This window comes from Ascidia mentula, chromosome 8 (assembly GCF_947561715.1).
Source record: "Ascidia mentula chromosome 8, kaAscMent1.1, whole genome shotgun sequence".
NCBI lineage: Eukaryota > Metazoa > Chordata > Ascidiacea > Phlebobranchia > Ascidiidae > Ascidia > Ascidia mentula.
In genome coordinates this window covers 10,903,769-10,924,130 of record NC_138573.1, presented here as the reverse complement: position 1 = coordinate 10,924,130, position 20,362 = coordinate 10,903,769, and the positions used below count along the sequence as shown (strand labels likewise).

General features: G+C 42.5%; 2 protein-coding genes and 1 pseudogene across 2 annotated transcripts; 2 read left to right on the top strand and 1 right to left on the bottom strand.

Annotated features, from left to right (window-relative positions):
* Positions 1–5,954: 5,954 nt before the first annotated feature.
* On the bottom strand, positions 5,955–6,596 carry LOC145911937 (uncharacterized). The gene has a single exon (XM_082999368.1). It carries the CDS (start codon positions 6,594–6,596, stop codon positions 5,955–5,957), a length of 642 nt encoding a protein of 213 aa, XP_082855494.1.
* Positions 6,597–8,687: 2,091 nt separating this feature from the next.
* LOC145911936 (uncharacterized) lies at positions 8,688–9,370 on the top strand (annotated as a pseudogene).
* Positions 9,371–16,677: 7,307 nt separating this feature from the next.
* On the top strand, positions 16,678–19,948 carry LOC145911935 (uncharacterized). The gene is made up of 3 exons (XM_082999366.1): positions 16,678–17,077; positions 17,965–18,328; positions 19,837–19,948. The coding sequence occupies exons 1-3, from the start codon at positions 16,678–16,680 to the stop codon at positions 19,946–19,948; spliced, it is 876 nt and encodes a 291-aa protein (XP_082855492.1).
* The last annotated feature ends 414 nt before the right edge of the window (positions 19,949–20,362 follow it).

Genomic DNA, 20,362 nt, shown 5'->3' with positions numbered 1-20,362 from the left:
ATGGACATAGTGCAAGGTATAGCGTAACTACCTTAACGTTTAACAAACTTACCTATCATGGACATAGTGCAAGGTATGGCGTGACTACTTTAACGTTTAACAAACTTACCTATCATGGACATAGTGCAAGGTATGGAATTTTGTAATTTGTGTCACAATTTTAATTTCTTAGTTAATTTCTGTTCTAAAAATTACATCAAAATGTTAATGTAAACGATATTTTAGCAAACTAAATTTGTAAGGAGGATTTAGATTTGAACATCGACTAAAAGGGTGCACAGGACAACAAAGGTTGGGAACCACTGTATTAGAATGTTTATTGCAAAATCAAAGGCTGCCGCAGTTTATGCGAGGTTTTATCTGCGCAATTTGACTTGAGGGCATATAAGAGCAGCGGGCGGGATGAAAAGTTAGTTATCGTTGAATTTAGCATAGCACCTCGTACTGAATGGGTTTAAGTTTGATTTGATAGTAGGGTGATACAAGACAGTTTTTCCATAAGAACGCAGCTTGGGCACCAAGTTTCATCGACGAAAGTATATGCCGGACCACCTCTACACCGTGTTTATAATGGTGTATGCTTTTAACTGTATTCGGTTGGTTTGCTAAATTGAAAGTGGGAAACATAATGATAAATAAATCATGAAGGAAAAATACTTTTTCTTTTTTTATATTTCTGCACCTTACCCATCGAATTTCCCAAATATTTTGACTTCTTTTGAAAGGGTTATATGAGGGGAAAATGCTGTGCCCTGAGTTCAGGCCGCTGATCTTCTTTTCTCAACTTACGCATATCATATTTATAAACGAATATTAATATGTTTTTTTTTTAATAATTCTATTATCGTTGGAAAAGTCCGTGTTGCGCTGCCCTTGGCAGTCGGACGGGCGTGACTGGTTGCGCCCGGACAGTGCAACAGACGAGATTTCTGCAATGGTTCCTAACACACAACACTTCTTCTTCAAAAGGAACGGGTCAACTTTATTTGGAGGGCGCTGCGGTTTCTACACAACACGCGTTGAATTAGCGACCAAAAACATTGAAATTAAATGCACAATTCTGCTTACCGAACTATTGTGTGGAACCAGTCACAAAAATATCGGCGTTTTTCCAATTAATCACACAGCAGGAAACAACGTTAGCAGATTCAACTTGCACTTAAATTGTCTTATTCAAATAGAATATTAGTTTCACACTGCATAAAAAAAAACTAACCAGCACAAAACTCAGCCAACAACAGTACAGACAGGAACTGGGGTTCTACTGGAACAACGGTATTTGTGACGTAACAACGGTACATTGTTTGACGTCAAATTATCAATACATCACATAACATAGTGGCGATGCAACACTCCCCCCAAAATGTGGGAATAGCATGAAACATTTTGCAAACACATCGCCAATATCGTGCGTATCGCGGCCAGAAATTAGTGTCCGAAAGTATCTTCAGAGCGAGCAGTTAACCCGGAGTTCATCTAGCAACCCGAGCTGACATCGCTTGGAAAGGTTGAGGAGGTCTCATCAGAATCAACGATGCGACACTGTTTTGTTATAGGGCGCCGAAAGACACCGCTGCTCGTCCGAACGAGTACAGTGCGAACTTTTCCATTTTCATCAGGGTACGTCTCAATGATTCGATCCATGGGGTGCTTCGGCTGATGTACGTTAATGTAGTGATGTTCCCAGTTCCAAATTATCTGGCCCGGCCGGATCCGGATAGTTATCAATCAAATCCGGCCGGATAATTTGGATCCGGCAGTTTGTTAACACCGATGAGTGTATTTTATCGGTTGGCAAAAACGTTTGATTGCCAAACAGAATTTTATGTTAAGGTTAGCCTGTCATGAGTGAAACAAATAAACGTGGGCATTTATTAATATGGTATAACACGTCACGAAAAACCTTAATAACAAATAACAAAAAAATCTTACGTCGGCGGGTATCACAGACTGGGTCCCAAAAACGAGTAATTTGCGAAATGTTTGTCCGCTTTTAGGACAAAAATGCTTTCCCAACTAACCGGTAAAATTAAGTCTATTATCCGGCCGGGTCCGGGTATTGAAAATTGGTCAATATCCGGCCGGGTCTGGGTACCCGGATCCGGCGCAACACATCACTACGCACCACCCAGTATTTAACCCACACAAGCCTGACAAGCTTCGTGAGGTCTTTGATTGTGCTGCCCGAAGCAGAAGCGTCTCACCGAACGACGCACTGATGCAAGGTCCTCATTTTGTAACAGTTTGGTCGGCGTGCTGACCCGTTTTCGCTGTCAGCCGGTTGCCTAGATTGCCGACGACCCTCTGGGTTTCGTATCTCCAGTGATTCTAAGGGCCAAGTTATTGCTGCAGGACTTGTGCAGATTGGAACTGAATTGGGATGACGACATTCCGGATTTGATATCCGATAACTGGAAGAGGTGGCTTGCTGATTTGCTTCACTTAAGCAATGTTGTCGTTCCACGTTGCTTCAGGTCTTCGGAACTAAAACCGCCATTGAAGTATCAACTGCATCATTTCGCTGACGCATCTAAGAATGCGCATGGCGCCGTGTCATATCTTCGCATCGAAGACAATCACAGGACAGTGATGTGTTCTTTTCTGATTGGAAAATCCCGACTTGTCCCGTTGCTCCATGAGAAAGGAACTAGACTTGCCCATTGAAAGTTCAGTTTTCTGGAGTGATTCCACTGCTGTTAAGCATTCAAAATGCAACCAAACGGTTTCCAGTTTTTGTCGCCAATCGCCTGGCAGAGATATTGCTATTAGACACGTATTAGATACTTACGTGTCTAATAGCAATATAAGAAAAAATGAAAGCTGAGCCTAGCGCGTATTAGCGCCGTTGGCGGTAAATATGTAATACAAAGTATACAATTGTACGTCACCCTGAAGGAGATGTCGTACAGACTTAATATTTCGCACAGACAACCACAAATGTGTCTACACCAACATACCTAAAAATCTAAGTGATAACGAAATATTAACCCTATTTCAATCGACAACAAACTTTTGTTTGTGACGTAACAACTACATTTTACGTCAGTTTCGATGGGTTGTCACACGTTATAAAAATAAGACCCTCTTTAACAATCGAGCTAATTCACAACCAAATCCGACAAGAATTTAACTCAAAAATGACCAAAACTTTAACCTATGTTAATGCGCTTTAGTGCCGTGGGCGGTAAACAACTATCAAAGTGTACATCAGTACGTAACCATGAAGGAAAGTTCCAGAAACTTGAAATTTAGTACGAATGACCAGAAAGGACATGTAACAAACATACTAACAATTCAAATCCCTAACCGCTTAACAACCGTCTTTTAAACAATGATAAACTTTTGTTTGTGACGTAATAACGTTGTTGATAGATGGGATCAATTAAAATTGTAACCAACTCATAACACCGTCCCTTCTGTACAATCGTACTCATTTATACATTAATCGGACCAGTACTTTAGCTTGCACAACTCGAAACACACACACACACCTCTACGCACTCTGGCGCCGATGGCGGCAAGAGGTGTACCAAGTGCGGAATCGTACGTAACCACGAAGGAGACGTCGAAGAAACTTAAAATTTGATACGAATGATAAGAAGAGACACATAACAAACACACTATAAAGTCAAGTTGCTTCTGGCTTATTCACCCTCTTTTAAACAATGATAAACTTTTGTTTGTGACGTAACAACGTTGATGATACATGGATTCAATCAAAATTTTAATCAACTTATAACACCGTCCCTTATGTACAATCGTACCCATTTATACATATATCGAACCAGTACTATAGCTTTCACACCTCAAAACACAAACACACACATATGTACGCACTCTAGCGTTGTTGGCGGCAAGAGGGCGTACCAAGTGCGTAATCGTACGTAACCATGAAGGGGACGTCACAAAAGCTTGAAAATTGGTAAAAAAAAACTTGAAGAGGGACATATAACAAACATACTAAAAATTTAAGTCGCTACCGTCTTATTAACCCTCTTTTAAACAATGACAAACTTGGCTGCGAAGCCTGTGAACCTTATGATTGATTCAACGAATATACGTTAGTCACTATTCAAGTTACAGTGTCTCCCAGCGACCATCGTCGCCGGGTCATACTGTGGCAGGTGAATCGTCAACAACCACACACAACTTGTGTATGGGTCTTCGCACAGTCGTTCCTCTCGGTCGAACTCGGACACCGCGGACCACACCGAAATCATTCGGATTGGTTGATTAACGGGACCGATCGACCAAGAACGTCTGGGGGCAGCGTCATCACCGACCTGGACATTTCTCTTCCGATGATGCAACTTCTGGTGAGCGATGATTGTACGCTCTCGAGACCATCTACTCCAGAATTGATCTGCAACCCCGGCACGCGTAGTAGTTACGATCACTTGTGACGGCAGGGGGCAACCCTCCAGACGGTTCATCCTTAAAGTGCATATGAAACGGAAAAATAAAACATATTAATAATTAAACTAAGAGATGTTTATAACTTTAAAACATTGTTGGCAAAAAAAGTAGCTTGATACGGCGACTGGTTTCTGAGATACAGCTGATCAAAGTCGCATTTTTATCGCTGCGAACAAAGTCGTGCGAAAGCGATATTATTGTTGCGTGACGTCACAGAAGGCGCTTTGGTCGTGCGAGTGCAGGCAGCAAGTCTTATGCATAGGAATGCAAATCATTGTAAAACTGGTTTAGTATAGTTTTGCATTAAACAGGGGCACCACAAGTGCAACAATCGGAGTGAGCTGCAGACAGATGACCGCTGTTTCGACCTATTAAGTCTTATTTAGTTGCGTAACAATAAAACAGTTACAGGGACAGGGTGTTCTTGTGGGTAAAGCATTTATGATCGCTAACGTGATGCATGATCTTTTAAAAACACGACAGAGCAAACCGTCAATTACGAATTGTCGTTTTATCACTCACTGCAAAATTTATGAGTAATTGAATTTTGATGCTGACAAAGACCGCTGAGAAAAACCGACCAAATTAGCTGATTATGCAATACAGTAATTCTGTGATAGTAGGCCTACCACTTTTTATCTGGCAGTAGCGTTGCCTACGAGTTCGCGTTGCCTACGAGTTCATATAAAATTTAATTAATTCGCCACAATCCACCACTAATGTATTTTTCGCAATATAGTCCGTAACTACAAATGTTGGAATCCTAAATGAGAAACGCTTCACGATTTTGTGTGTCATCCTAAGGCGCCTTCTCCTATGTAAACAATGCATTTTTTTATACGAGCGCCTTGTGTGGCGTCAAATTCGCTACAGCGAAAAAGGTTTACGATTTTTGGTCGCCGCTACTTTACATTTTTTACATTTTTTAGTTGACGTAGAACCGAAAAACTTTGGAAGTATGCTTGTTGTAGATGTACCTTTATTTTTGCGCAAAGTTGCCATGGTCGTGTCACATGCACTTTTAACAGGTGATTAGGTGTCAATGGTGACTTACCACCGTCATCAAGTATGACTGGAGTCATGGGCCGCGAGTTGATTAATTGCGCTTTCAGCAGAAACGTTTGCAGTTGATCATCGTTGAGGACTTGCTCGTTTATAAGCAGGGAGAGGATGCGTCGAACAGAACACGCTCAGCACCCACACAATTCGTGCCTTATCGGAATAAATTTATACAGCACTTCGCCGCAACAAATCTGCGAAAGGCATATAAAGACATCGGTGCTTAGGTCATGTGCCACAATTGCTTTTGCTCACAATCAGTTCCACGTTCACAGCCAGAACAGCGGTCATCAGTTCCAACCGAGGAATATAATTTTCACCATGGGGTGCTCAGGCCCCATTTACTTATAACCAAGGTACAGGTCACTTCGCTTTCTTTATTCGTTGAAACAGCAAATAGAAATGCATCAGCATAAACATTCCACTGTATACCAAGCCACGCGTAATTCAACATTCAGCGGGCGACGTTGCATGCAAAGTCATTGATAATTTTCCGGTAGGCGATCAATAATCTCCTTGCAGTTTGACAGCCACTTGATCAAACGAAATCCACCCTTTTCAAGCAAGGAGCGCAGGCCATCGACAAGCTGCAATCCAGTTTGAACATCTGTCACCAATGTGAGGCAATCATCAACATAGAATTTACGTTCAACCGTGCTGGAGGCAACAATGGGTTCAAATTCACTTCCAAAATCACTAATGGTTTGACGTAAACAAAAGGTTGTGCAGTTTGGAGACGCAGTTGCCCCGAAGACATATACATTTATTCTGTGGGGTACAGACTCGCATGGCAGGTCACCACCAGGCAAACTGTCACGATCACGTGGGGCAACTTGCACTTGGTAAAACACAGCCCCAATGTCAACCACAAAAGCAATTGGCGACTTACGGAAGCGCAACAAGACACCAAGTAGACGGTTGACAAGATCAGGACTTCGCATCAACGTATGGTTCAGAGAGAGTCCACAATATAGAGCTGCGCAATCAAACACAACACGCAATTTACCAGGTTTGTGAGGGTTCACAACACCATGATTAGGTATGTACCACGTCCGACGTTTGGTAATCAGTTCCTCCTCTGGTACTTCTTCAACAAATCCTTTGTCGACTGTTGCATGCATTTGCTTAGTGTACTTCTGATTCAATTGATACCAATCTTTTGTTGGCCATCTTCAGATTGTTAGGCAAGACTTGGATGGAGTCCTTCATCAACTGGTACGTCTTCCGATCTTCCCTAAAGAAAAGATTTTCAAACAATTCGTCCTCATAGGAATCAGGTAACTCTCATCGCTCAGAAACATGGCATGGGCGGTGTCCATGGAGCAAGTAAAGTTGGCATCTACAGCAGATATGTAGGCACCTTTGAACGATCGACCCAGCAAAAACCACCCAAGGGGGGTCTTCACGGCAGCTGGGCATTCATCGTTTCCAGGACGAATGTACTGTACGCGATGTGCCACAGGTACATTAGCACCAACCAACAGTGTGACAGTTCCACCAGCAACGGAAGACAATTGCAGATTCCTCATCAATGGGTGTATCTTCAGAGTTTTTCTGGCGGGAGACCTATTCGATTTTACAGCAATTTGATCAACTTCTACTACTTCTGGCAAGTTGATTTGCTCACCTCCATCAAGTGGTTCGACTGACAAGGAAATTGCAATTGTGTCGTGTTTTTGCGGTGACGTCAGTGTGTTCAACAAATTTTGTTTGGATCGTCCAGACGCACCAAATTTGTCTCCAAGCTTACGTTCAGAAAGCGTTGTGGCAGAACCCTGATCCAGAAAAGCGTAAGTGGCAATGTCAGTGGTCCCATGGCGAACAATCACATGGACGACATTCAGGTACATCCCAGATGGGTTGACACTTACAGTTTACTCGTGACTTCGGATCGTAGCGCAAGCACGATTGTCATTTCGTACCTCTTCGGACACAGTTGGAGGGGCCGGGTAGTGCATAAATTTGTGGTGCGATTTACCATTGCATCCGTGACAAAACAACTTTGACTGGCATCTCAGTCACTCGCACGGTGGCCAGCGTTTAACTACTTGAAACACAAATCCTTGGAATGCACGATGGTATGCGTCCTGATTCGTCTTTAGTAGTGGCGTGATATTTGGGGACCAGGGCAATATATATTTGCGCTTGCTCGAGGGATTTCGTCAAGCGTACCAGTTGTATGATTCTCGATGCTTCATGCGGGCACGTTCACAGGCGCTTTCATGTGTTGCTCATTCGATCTAAGTTGTGAACACGAGCGCCTTACAACATTTGACTGCAAATGTGAGCTCGTACATTGAAAAACGTTTGACAGAAATTGCGGGCTAGGGTTAGTAATGGAACTACATTGTGCATCAGACGCAAGGTTGGAATTACCGGTAGGCTCTTCACTTCAGTTTCGATATCTACGCTGCGACCCTTTTATCTCGCGCTTACGCGAGACTGTCTGTGGTTGTTTATCACTATCCGACATATTTGAGTAAAGTTCAATTCACGTAGCGCTGAAAGATCTTACGTCTTTTCCCTAGGACTCTCCGCGCAAGCGTAGCTATCTTGTAGAGCCTTCAAAGCCTCTACTATTTCGTTTTCTTGATCTTCCGTCATACGGTTTAATTGTGATGCAATATCACGGGGTGGAAATGTTCCCTGTGATCGATTCCTCAAAGTACGAAACGATGACCAAATCAATCGTCGATCCTTCGCTTGTTGAAGATTCTTAGTTCGTTAGCTTATATAACATGGCTAACTTAACAGGCTCGATGGCCAGCTAACCTCGTAACAGGTGTTTCGCCGCACTGACAGCAAATAACAGTATCCTTTTATTCATCGGCACAGTTAACGATCTGTGATAAGTTCACCAAACAAAACAAAACACATCTTAGCGAACAGTCACACATGTAACATGACAGACAGTTTTCAACTCACCAATACAAGATGCACAAATGCAAGAAGGACCGACTTCAAATGGAATTCGATTGCACCAGGTAAACATTCATTACTCAGTCACCATTCAAGTTACCAACTCGAACCAATTCGCTGTAATTCACAACAGATATTTTCATTTAACTATACAAAAACAGTTTACTTGGCAGTCATAAGACTGCTGGCACCTTGCATCATACATTTGGTATAGGGCATTATGTCGTTTGCACTCTACATGATGAGTTTATGGTTGAAATTATCAGTCGTAACGAAATATTTCCCACACAATTATGGATAACATTACTATGAGAGGAAGTCATAGAATAACAGCAAATGCGAAAACAAGGGAAGCTGGTGCGCCTACATTGCGCGACTTGTTCAACCTGATGCAATCAGTGGATCGGCGCTTGACCGACCTGCGGAAACGCGTTCCAGCAAGCTGAAACAATCCTCGAGGACGCACACCACCGCATTGATGTGCTCGAAGGCAAAGAGCTACAGTGCAATAAAAAGCGTGTTTTGGACGAGATGCATTCAAAGGAATTTAAATTGTTGCTTCATGGTATACCACAACTACTAGCTGATGTGTTACCTAACCAAACTGAACATGTTGTTAGAACATTTTTGACGGAAAAGCTACAGTATCCGCCTTCTAAACTCGCCAAGATTGATTTCAACAATATACACCGCCTTCCGCGTCGCACGTCAACAATTACTAAAGATCAGGATTTATCGAAACCAGACCCTATGGTGATGTTTCTCAAGATGTCTGACAAACGAAAAGTTTTTTCTCTTGCTGGTCGGGCACGGTCCTATAATGCAAACATAACAATCTACCTGCTTCTATGCAGGTACAAAGAAAATATTTAATTCGTCGTACTAATACATTCTAAAGCAAGGAAAAATGAAGTGGAAAATCGATAACGCTGAGTACTAAATTTTTATCAATAGTGAGCGGTTTATTAATTCTTAGTTTTTATGTTGTTTAAATGTATATCAGTTTGTTTACTGTCTAGCAGTTTGTTACATTAATGCTCAATGCATTTCGCCTATAAAAGCCCTGCGATGAATTGCAATTCATGGCGTTAAATCGTGGTTTCGACATTGTCTGCGTGACAGAAACATGGCTAGATTTCAATATTTCTGACGATTGTTTGGTAATTTTACGGTTTACAGTTTCCTTTCAGAAAGGACAGAAATAGACATGGAGGTATAAGGTGTTGGCTTATGTGCGTAATGATATTCGCTGCGTACGCCTGTATGATCATGAGTCTGACCAATGCGATTAATGTGGCTGAAAATTACCACGATTGTCAATAGTCGGCCAATATTGATATGAATTGGATACCAACCTCCCAGTTATAATAAAACTTCCAAAGATTTTGTCGGCAAAAATATGTTCCACAATTGATTTGTTAACTGTCCACCAAATGCGTTTATTGTAAGTGATTTTACCCAGCCGAACGCAACCGTTTTTAACTCCGCTTTGTATTCTTCTGTTACCCAGCGTGGCTTTGTGCAACTAATAGACCAGCCAAGAAGGCTTAGTAACATTGTAGATCGGATCTTAGTAGATAAACCCGTGTACGTATTGTCGTCTGGGGTACGTACCACCACTTTTTAATTTGGATCACTGCGTTGTTTATGCTTTACTTAACATATCTATAACAGCGCTCTGCCTAATCATGTGTTTCATAAATGGAATTTCGCCAACGCTGATTTTAAATCGTTAAACAGTACGTTATTCGCTTATCCCTGGAAAGATTTACTTGTGAACTCATCCTCTGCTGACATAGCTCTAAACAATATCACAGATGTTGTTAACCTTATTCCGCTCCAATATTACAAGCATACTGCAAAATGTAAGCATATGGCTGAATCACGAAATCAAACTTCTTTTTCGAAAGCATCGCTGGTTTACCAATGGAGAAATTCTGGTAATCCGCAGCAAAATTAAAAATTAAGAATGCAAAAGTGGAATACTATGCGCACATTGTTAACTTTAACTTTCCACACCTTCCTCGAAGCGGTTTTGGTGGCTCACACAAAAATCCTCACACGTATGACAGTTCTGACAAAAGCATTACACCAAACTTTGTTTACAACGGAGTAACCTTCGTGCCGCCTCCATTTCTACACTTCCTTCAAATCTGCTTTCACTGTCTTTTCCTCCGACTTCCAGTCTGCTCAACCTATCCTAACTCCTCTTGACATTACCCCGTTTGATGTGTACCGCGTATTACGTAAACTTGGCTCAAGCAAATCTTCTAATCCCCTAAATCTTCCTCAACAGCATTTTAAAGCAATGTGCAGAATTCCTATTCCAGCTACCTATTTAATTACATAATTTCCGCTACTGTCTTTCCATCAGAGTGGAAGAAAGCTACTGTTACAGCGAGAATTTAACGCTTGGCTGATTTTACCCTTCACCAGTACTGATTTTACCCTTCACCGTCTTTAGGACGACATGCTTGTATCGTGAAAGGAAATTGTACTGTTGATCAAACTTTGTTATGTTAACTAATTTGATCCTGTTTCTATTTGAATAAGGCATATTAATGTAAAACGTGTCGATGCTTATTGAATATTTGGAACGTTGATGAAGCCACTTGTCGCAGGCTAGTAAGTACCTGGATCCCACACAGTTGGTATGTTCAGTTATACATACGTTTTGAACTTGTGATGTGCCCGACGTGGTTTGAGAGTCTTAAATCTTTTCAATGTAAACGATTAACTAAGATACAATTGTTAACTGTGCTGGGAGGCATATCTGCGTTGTGCAATGTTTTAATATTCTACTGTGACGTAGCAATATGCTATTATGAATGTTGTGGTTGCAGAAAACCGCTACGCTCAGAATAAACAAGACGGCCATTCGGACCAGGAGTGGGTTGTTGCGGTGGAGAATTGGGTGGGCGCGTTTGCTTAAAGGGACGAACGGCGCAGGACCAGGCTGCGCACAAGCGGTCGTAACTTTAAAGTTTTCAACTTGGACAACGTTCCTACTCGGACAAATACGGAGTAACGTGTCGATAGAGGTTGCAAGATGGTTGAATCTCGAAAAACCCTTGACATTTTAGTTGATCGTATTAACTTGGCATATCAAGATGCTGAGAAAATAATGATGGACTCCTCGAATGTGCAAAAGTTAAAGGAGGTAACTTCGGCTATCGACCTTTTGTATGACGAATGTGTCGACAAACATGCAATACCTTTGAATTCGGTAAAAAAGAAAAGGGACAAAAGGAAAATTAACGTTGCACTTTCAAGTTTACGAAGTGGCAAACAAGAGCTTGATGTACGCGTAAATAAATGGATGGAGCAAGTAATGCGTCCAAGGCCAACTGAACGTGACAGCAAGGCATTGTCTGTCAGCGATTTTGGTTCAAAAAGCAAAGCTAGTTCACGAGTAAGCTCGAGCTCGAGTTGCAGGCGTACTGAAGCTCTTGTAAGAAAAGAGGTTGCGCTTTTGGAAAAGGAGTTTCTGCAAAAGAAGATGGAAGCCGAGAGTAAACTTCTTCAGAAAACGATGGAAGCTGAAAATGAGATAAAAATTCTTGATGCAGATCATAAGCAAGGGCTGCCACAATGGAAGCTGAATTGTGGGAACGAAAGTCATCATCGGGATCGTGCTTTGATGGAGTTTTCCCCACCCTCTACACAGGCCAAACCGCCGGAAATAAAAGAGGAAAATCAAGCGTTCGAGTCTGACGATGTCAACGACAGTAACGACAAGGTGAAGGTGGTAATGGACAGTCCAACCTCTTCATGCAGTGAACCTAAGTCAAAACCGGATGTGACAAATCATGAACCGGAGGTGAGTGACTTGTACCGTGTTGCTGCTGTGTTAAAGGCAGGAATGGACCTTTCCAGACCGGAATTGTTGTATTTCGAAGGTGATCCACTAATGTATACGCGTTTCATGATAAGCTTTGACGAAAATATTGGTCGTCGCGTAGACAGTGACAACGCAAAGCTGAACTACCTGATTCAGTACTGTCGTAAGGAAGCGTATGACATGATCTCCTTTTGTATTGGTCTGGAAAACGTATGGTACAGAAAGGCCTGAGAGTTGCTATACGAACGGTACGGTCGTCCTCTAGTAATCGCACGTGCGTACGTGGAAAAGTTAGGTCATTGGCCTTACCTGAGATCCGATGATGCCGACGAATTGTCGGAACTTGCACGAGCCTTGGAGGAGTGTTTAGTGACTCTGACTCATCTGGGATACTTTGCAGACATCAACAACTTTGAAAATATGTTGAACATAGTAAAGCGGTTGCCATTCACAATGCAGGGCCGATGGCGTAGAGCCGGCATTCAAAGAAGTGGAGAAGAGCCTCGTTTCTGTCACCTCGTTGAGTTTGTTAAGAATGAAACTTATATTGGGAACACGATGTTTGGTCGTATGTTGGTCCTCGGAAGGACAGGGATATGCAACAGAAGCGTAACAAAGGTCTTCCGACGAAAATAAGAGCATCGACCAACGCAACATCGGTTGCTCCAAGAAACGATAGAAAATTCGAACCGAGCACCACTCAGAAATCAGGATGTCCTTTGTTCGGCAAATCGCACGACCTTGCGAATTGTGACTTATTTAAACGAAAAATCTTCGTTGAGCGAAGGAAGTTTCTTCGTCAAGCTCGGCTGTGTGATAATTGTTTTATGAAAGGCCATATAGCAAGAACTTGTAGTTTGCCAAGTTCTTGTTCGATCAGCGGATGTCGCGGAAAATATCACAATCTTCTGCACTGGAGGGAATGAAAGACTTCTTCAACTGCAGCCGTATGTGAAGCATCTACGCAATCATCAGTGGAGACAACGTCATCGTCAAGTGCAACTGTCAGCTGGACTTGTATGAGCACTCATGCGAAAAGCGTGTATCTTAATATTGTCCTGGTAAAGGTTACTGGCAGTAGTGGCAGGGAGCTGGAAACGTACGCCTTTTTGGATCAAGGATTCACTACAACCTTGTGTGATGAAAGACTGATCAAGCAGCTAGACGTCGTGGGGAAGAAGACAATGTACTCCTTGACCATAGGCGTCGATTTAGGGGTGACTGGAGTGACATGTCAACCCTCACAAACAAACAGGGGTGACAAGGTATGCATTGTCACCCCTGGATTTCGTTTAAATCAAAAATCATTGCCAAAAAAATCACTTATATTATACTGTGCGTTAAGCTTGTTTCAAAAGACCTGTATTATCACTGTCACAATCATGACAAACACAAGTGTCTCGTGGATTGTTACGCAGCGCAGCAATTGTTGTGGCATAATGGTAAGAATCGGCATTGTTGTGCAATATATTTGTTTGTTACTTCATAATTACTAAATCTGCAATAGACAGAGTGAAACAAAAATGCTTTCAGTTAGGGGTTTAAAACTTAGTGCTACAACAACAAGATTCGGTGTAAAAAAAAGTGACACGAAACGGAATTTGCGTCGTTTGCTTACGTTTAGGGCGATACGACCGACGAAATGTGTTTTGCGTGTTTCTAAAACCTGGAAATGTCACCCTTAATATTTTACAAAACGTTAAAAAAACGACGCCTATGTCCTTGACTACAGTAAGTGATGCCGCTTTCAGTAAGGGGTTTAAAACTTAGTGCTACAACAACATGATTCGGTGTAAAAAAAAGTGACACGAAACGGAATTTGCGTCGTTTGCTTACGTTTAGGGCGATACGACCGACGAAATGTTTTTTGCGTGTTTCTAAAACCTGGAAATGTCCCCCCCTAATATTTTACAAAACGTTAAAAAAACGACGCCTATGTCCTTGACTACAGTAAGTGATAGGTCACAGAAAAGGGAGGGTTTGGCCGTCAATCTGACAGTAGCGTCGATTGATGGGAAGGAATCCGTACAATTGCATGACGTTTTGAGTGTAAGCAGTTTGCCGGTTTCTCCGAACAAAGTCCCAGAAGGATCGCTTTAGCCTCATTTGCGTGATGTGGAGTTTCCTGTTTTGCCCCATGGGGAAGTTATGCTGTTGATTGGAGCCAACGTTCCCGAGGTGTTCTGGATCAACGATGAAAGAAGAGGCGGACGAAAGGAGCCGTGCGTTCGATGCTTCGTTGGTCACTTGTGGGTCCGTGCCATGGTCATGGTTCAGGTGATTCACAGGTATGTGTGAATTTTGTAAACTCGCAGGACGAAATGTTGCACCAACAAATAAAGTGCATGTGGGAAAAGACTTTGGTCCCACCGCGCTGTCACATGGAACAACGCTGTCGAAAGAAGACAGGTATGCATTGAAACAGATGGAAGGCTCAGTCAAGCACCATGATGGACATTATCAAATGCGATTGCCATGGAGGCCAGGTGCTCCAAACCTACCGAATAACCGTTCTATAGCAATAAAGCGTTTGTCAAACTTAAAACGGCGATTGGAAAATAATTCACAGCTGCATGGAAAGTACAAGCAAACGTTGGATACCTACCTGAAGGAGGGATGTGCAAGGCGTTTAAAGAGCGACGCAAGAATTCGGAGGATGGCGCTGTTTGGTACCTGCCGCATCACCCGCATCACCCGCATCACCCAGTGACACACCCGCAGAAACCAGGAAAGGTGAGGGTTGTCTTTGATTGTGCCACCAGATTTCAGAATACGTCGCTAAACGATCAGCTTTTCCAAGGCCCAGATTTAATCAACCGCCTTTTTGGGACACTGGTTGGTTTCGCCAGGAACCAGTTGCGTTTGTCGCTGATGTTGAAGCGATGTTTCATCAGGTGAGGGTGGACCAAGTCTATACATCCGTGCTGAGATTCGTTTGGTGACCTGAAGGCGATTTGTCGTGTGAACCTGAATACTACCAAATGCTGGTACATATATTTGGCGCAGCCTCGTCTCCTTGTTGTGCTGGGTTCTGTTTACAAAAAACGGCTGAAGCTAATAAAGGTAATTTTAGTTCCGAAGCGGTCGCAACCGTGAAACGAAACTTCTATGTGGACGATTGTTTGAAATCCGTCGAAACTGAAGATAAGGCGATCAAATTGGCTGGCGAGTTGCAGGATCTGTTGCAACTTGGAGGGTTTCGGTTTAGAAAATGGGTAAGCAACAGCGAGCCTGTGTTGTCGTCAATCCCAGCCGAATATAGATCCGTGCAGTCAATTGTGTTAAATGCTGATGTGAAGAACATGGAACGTGTGCTCGGAGTGCTGTGGAATTATCGCTCTGACATGTTCGAATTCGACATTAAAGTTAAGAAGAAGCCTGCAACGAGGAGAGGAATACTTTCTATGGTCAGTTCTTTGTTTGACCCTTTAGGATTCGTTGCACCGGTAATATTACATGCACGAATGTTGTTGCAAGAACTTTGTAAAGAAAAGTATGACTGGGATCAGGAAGTTCCACCGGATATAGGAAAGAGGTGGAATGCATGGACTTCTGAACTTCCACGTCTATCGAGCATTAAGATTGAAAGGTGCTTCCAGACAACCGCACATGAAGTCGAAAGGTGTGAGCTGCATCACTTTGCAGATGCGTCTTCCAGTGGATACGGGACAGTCGCGTATTTGAGAACGGTTGATAAGCAAGGCAGTGTGCATTGTGTCTTTGTTGCTGGGAAGGCTCGCCTTGCACCTTTGAAGACAGTTTCCATACCCAGATTGGAATTGACGGCAGCTACTCTTGCTGTTAGAATGGATCAAGTTTTGAGGCAGGAGCTTGATCTGAGTGTCGAACGATCTATTTTCTGGACCGACTCGACTTCAGTTCTACAAAGCATAAACAATGTGAGTAAACGTTTTTGTACCTTTGTCGCCAACAGATTAGCAAAAATTGAAGAAGGGTCGGACGCGTCGCAGTGGAGATATGTTCCAACTGAAAAGAACCCGGCTGATGATGCATCTCGCGGGTCTACTGTTAGGGCCTTTCTCGAAAACAAGCGTTGGTTCTCCGGGCCATTGTTTCTGTGCGAAGACGAGAGTCGCTGGCCTGCGATTCCCATAAACGTCCGGGACATACCCGAAAAATATTTGAACCTAAAGCCGAAGAAAACGATGGTTTTGCATGATACTGAGGAGCGTTGTTCGTTTGATGACTAGATTCAGCGCTATTCTTCATGGAAGAAGTTAAAGCAGGCAGTAGCGTGGCTCCTGTAGTTTGTGGACTATCTTCAATCTCGAGGAGAACCGCAGTCTAAGGGAATGACTGTCGCTGATCTTGCAAGGGCTGAAATCGCGATTGTTAAATATGTCCAGCGATGGAAATTTTCGGAAGAATTGGATGCACTGTGTTAGTGTGAAGACGTCGGTCGTGGTGAAAGGAAAAAGATTATGAAGAAACTTCCGTCGAAGGCATTGTACAGACTCAATCCAGTCTTGATTGATGGTCATGCTGGAATGTCGCACACTTGGTCAGATATTCGTCAGAAATACTGGATTGTGCGAGGTGGAGTTGCAGTTAGAAGAATCCTTGGAAATTGTGTACTTTGGCAAAAAAGGAATGCATCGGTGTCGAAGCAGATGATGGCTGACTTGCCTGTTGAGCGCACGATTCCGGTCGAGTCTCCGTTTTCATCTGTTGGAGTGGATTACTTCGGACCTATGCTTGTCAAACAGGAAAGAAGCGAAGTCAAAAGGTATGGTTACATCTTCACATGTATGACTGTTCATGCCGTGCATTTGGAGGTTGCGCACTCGCTATCTACCGACTCGTTTATTGATGCTTCAGAAGGTTCATTGGGCGACGTGGGAAGCCCAGATGCATATTTAGTGATAATGGCACGAATTTTGTGGGTGCGGAGCGCATACTGCGCGAATCCCTGGAAAAAAAGGAACCTAAAACACGTTGTTACAGCGAGAAATGACTTGTATGTGCTTTCTTTCCCTGTTTCTAGTTCATGTCAATGATCTGACTTCATTGACTATGACGTAACAAGGCACTTACCATGATTGATTAGAAATCCAAAAACGTAACAATGCGTGTGATGTCATTAGTGTCGCAATCTTGTGCTGACCACGTTTTACAGTTTCTTTCTGTGCTGTAAGCAGCAGTTTCAGTTGTCGCAGTTCATAGTTGATCCAATTTAGTTTTGGAAATGTTTTGTTCTAACATTAGTATTGGGTAATAGTACACTAGACCCGTATTTTATGTGTAGCTATAAAAACATAAAAGTTAAAGTAATTGAAATGCTGAAACGTCTTAGTCCCTCAAAGTGCCTGTAATTCAGTCATGGACTCCTAACAAGTTGGTACGTAATTGAATGTTTAAATTGTGTTAGTTAAATGTCGTGATAATATTTGTGTTTGAGTTAAGAGGTGTTGACTTTCTTAATGTAACATATTTCTTTGTGTAAGTTTATCGGCCATATTGAATGTGCGTATTATTGCCGATTGTGACACGTTTCTGTTCGTTTAACAGAGAACCAAACGGCGGTCGGTGCAGATCCAGGCTGCACAGATTTTGAGTAAATTACGGCCGCTACACACGTCGGGAAACGTCTACATCAGTGGGGCGTTGACTGGTCATTTAATCCACCCGCCGCCAGCCATATGGGTGGCGTCTGGGAACGCATGATTCGTTCAGTGCGCAAAATTTTGAACGTCTTGTTGGGAAAACAGATGCCTTCCGACGAGACTCTGAGCACGCTGCTCGTCAAAGTGTTAATCTTGATCCGGCCGACAGAGAGCCGCTGACGCCGAATCACCTACTGTTGATTGGGCGACAAGAAACGTCGTCACCAGGAATATTTGTGAAAGAAAACAACTACGTTGGACGACACTGGCGCCAGGTCCAATATTTGGCAGACCAGTTTTGGATCCGATGGACAAACGAGTACCTACTGACGCTACAGACACGTCAGAAATGGCAATTTCCCGAAACGAACCTCGAGGTTGATGATCTTGTCCTGTTGGTAGACTCTTTGGCCCCACGAGGAAAATGGTTAACCGGAAGGATTGTCGAAACGTACCCGGATAAGTTCGGGTTCGTGCATAGTGCTTTGGTGAAAACACACGCCGGGTCGTTCAAGCGACCAATCGCGAAGTTGTGCCTGATAATGAAGGCTGTGTTTGTTTGTTCGTTCGTTTTCGTTCTCGCTGTTTGTGTGTTTAGATGTTCTCATTAGGTTCGTACATCGTCGGGGGGTATGTTACAGCGAGAATTTAACGCTTGGCTGATTTTACCCTTCACCAGTATGGCGTTCGTATTCATCCGCGCATGCGTCTTTAGGACGACATGCTTGTAGGGTAAAAGGAAATTGTACTGTTGATCAAACTTTGTTATGTTAACTAATTTGATCCTGTTTCTATTTGAATAAGGCATATTAATGTAAAACATGTCGATGCTTATTGAATATATTTGGAACGTTGATGACGCCACTAGCCGTAGTCCAGTAAGTACCTGGATCCCACACAATTGGTATGTTCAGTTATACATACGTTTTGAACTTGTGATGTGCCCGACGAGGTTTGCGAGTCTTAAATCTTTTCAATGTAAACGATTAACTAAGATACAATTGTTAACTGTGCTGGGAGGCATATCTGCGTTGTGCAATGTTTTAATATTCTACTGTGACGTAGCAATATGCTATTATGAATGTTGTGGTTGCAGAAAACCGCTACGATCAAAATAAACAAGACGGCCATTCGGACCAGCAGTGGGTTGTTGTGGTGGAGAATTGGGTGGGCGCGTTTGCTTAGTAGGCCGAACGGCGCAGGACCAGGCTGCGCACAAGCGGTCGTAACAGCTACAATTATTCCATTACACAAAAAACTACCGACCAATTTCACTTCTACCTTCACTGTCAAAAGTATTTGAAAAAAGTCTTCACAAACGCATTGTAGATTTTTTGAAACAAACAAACTTTTCAATTGCAACAACTCCGGCTTTCGCAAAAATCACACCACCATTGCCAATCTGCTTCACATAACCCACAACATTTATGCGACCAAGGCAATGATTGTCGAACTGTCTTCCTAGATATATGTGTTTGCACCGCGGTTTGCTACATAAGTTACAACAAGTTAGGATTAATGGTAATTTGCTCCTGCTACTATAGTCCTATTTAACTGGTCGTTTTCAAAGAGTGCGCTTAAACAACAATCTTTCAAAGCTGCTACCACTGATGCTAACACTGTTTTTTGTTTTATGTTAATAACATTTGCAACAATTTAACTTCCAACATTTCGCTTTTTGTTGACGATACAGCCATCTACTACTCGGAAAAATGTCCCATTCAACTTCACAAAACTTTACAGCGAGATCTTACTTAGCCTTCTTGACCAATTCAATCCATCCAAATCTAAAGTTTAATTAATTTGCAAAATATCCACTCGTCCCAAAATTTCCTTTAAAGGTGTAGCTTTGCCGGAAACTTACGCTTATACTTATCTTGGCCTTATATTTACACCGACACTTTCGTGGCACAATCACATTCGCTTTATTTGCCACAAAGCGCTAATACAAGTTAACAGCCTGTGTGAAATATACAGATCTTATGTTTTGCCTATACTTGAGTACGGCGACATTCTGTTCGACAATTGCATTCTCTCGGACAGTGAACTGCTTGAAAATGTGCAATACGATTCGGCTAAACTAATATGAGGGTGTATGAAGACTACATCACACAATAAAATATTACAGGGCCTTGGCCTTACATCCCTCCACGTTCGTCGCAATGTCCATGCGTTAGTTAAATTTTATAAAGTTTTGCATCGCGTATAGGACCACCATACTTACAAGGCTGCTAAATATGATCTTCGAAACCCTCTTATAATTCAGCCCATTGCCTGTCACGGAAATAAAAAAATTAACTCATTTTTTGCAAATCCATTCGTTTATAGAATGATCTTCCACAAGAAATTCGATAAATAAAGTCTCTTTACGTTTTTAAAAATAAAGTTCAAAAGCATCTGATTACACATCTTGTTAAAAATTTACACGTACGTGGATCTTGCCCCAAAGCAATTGCCATTCATTGCATGCTTTGCCTTGGCCACAGTCCACTAAACATCAACC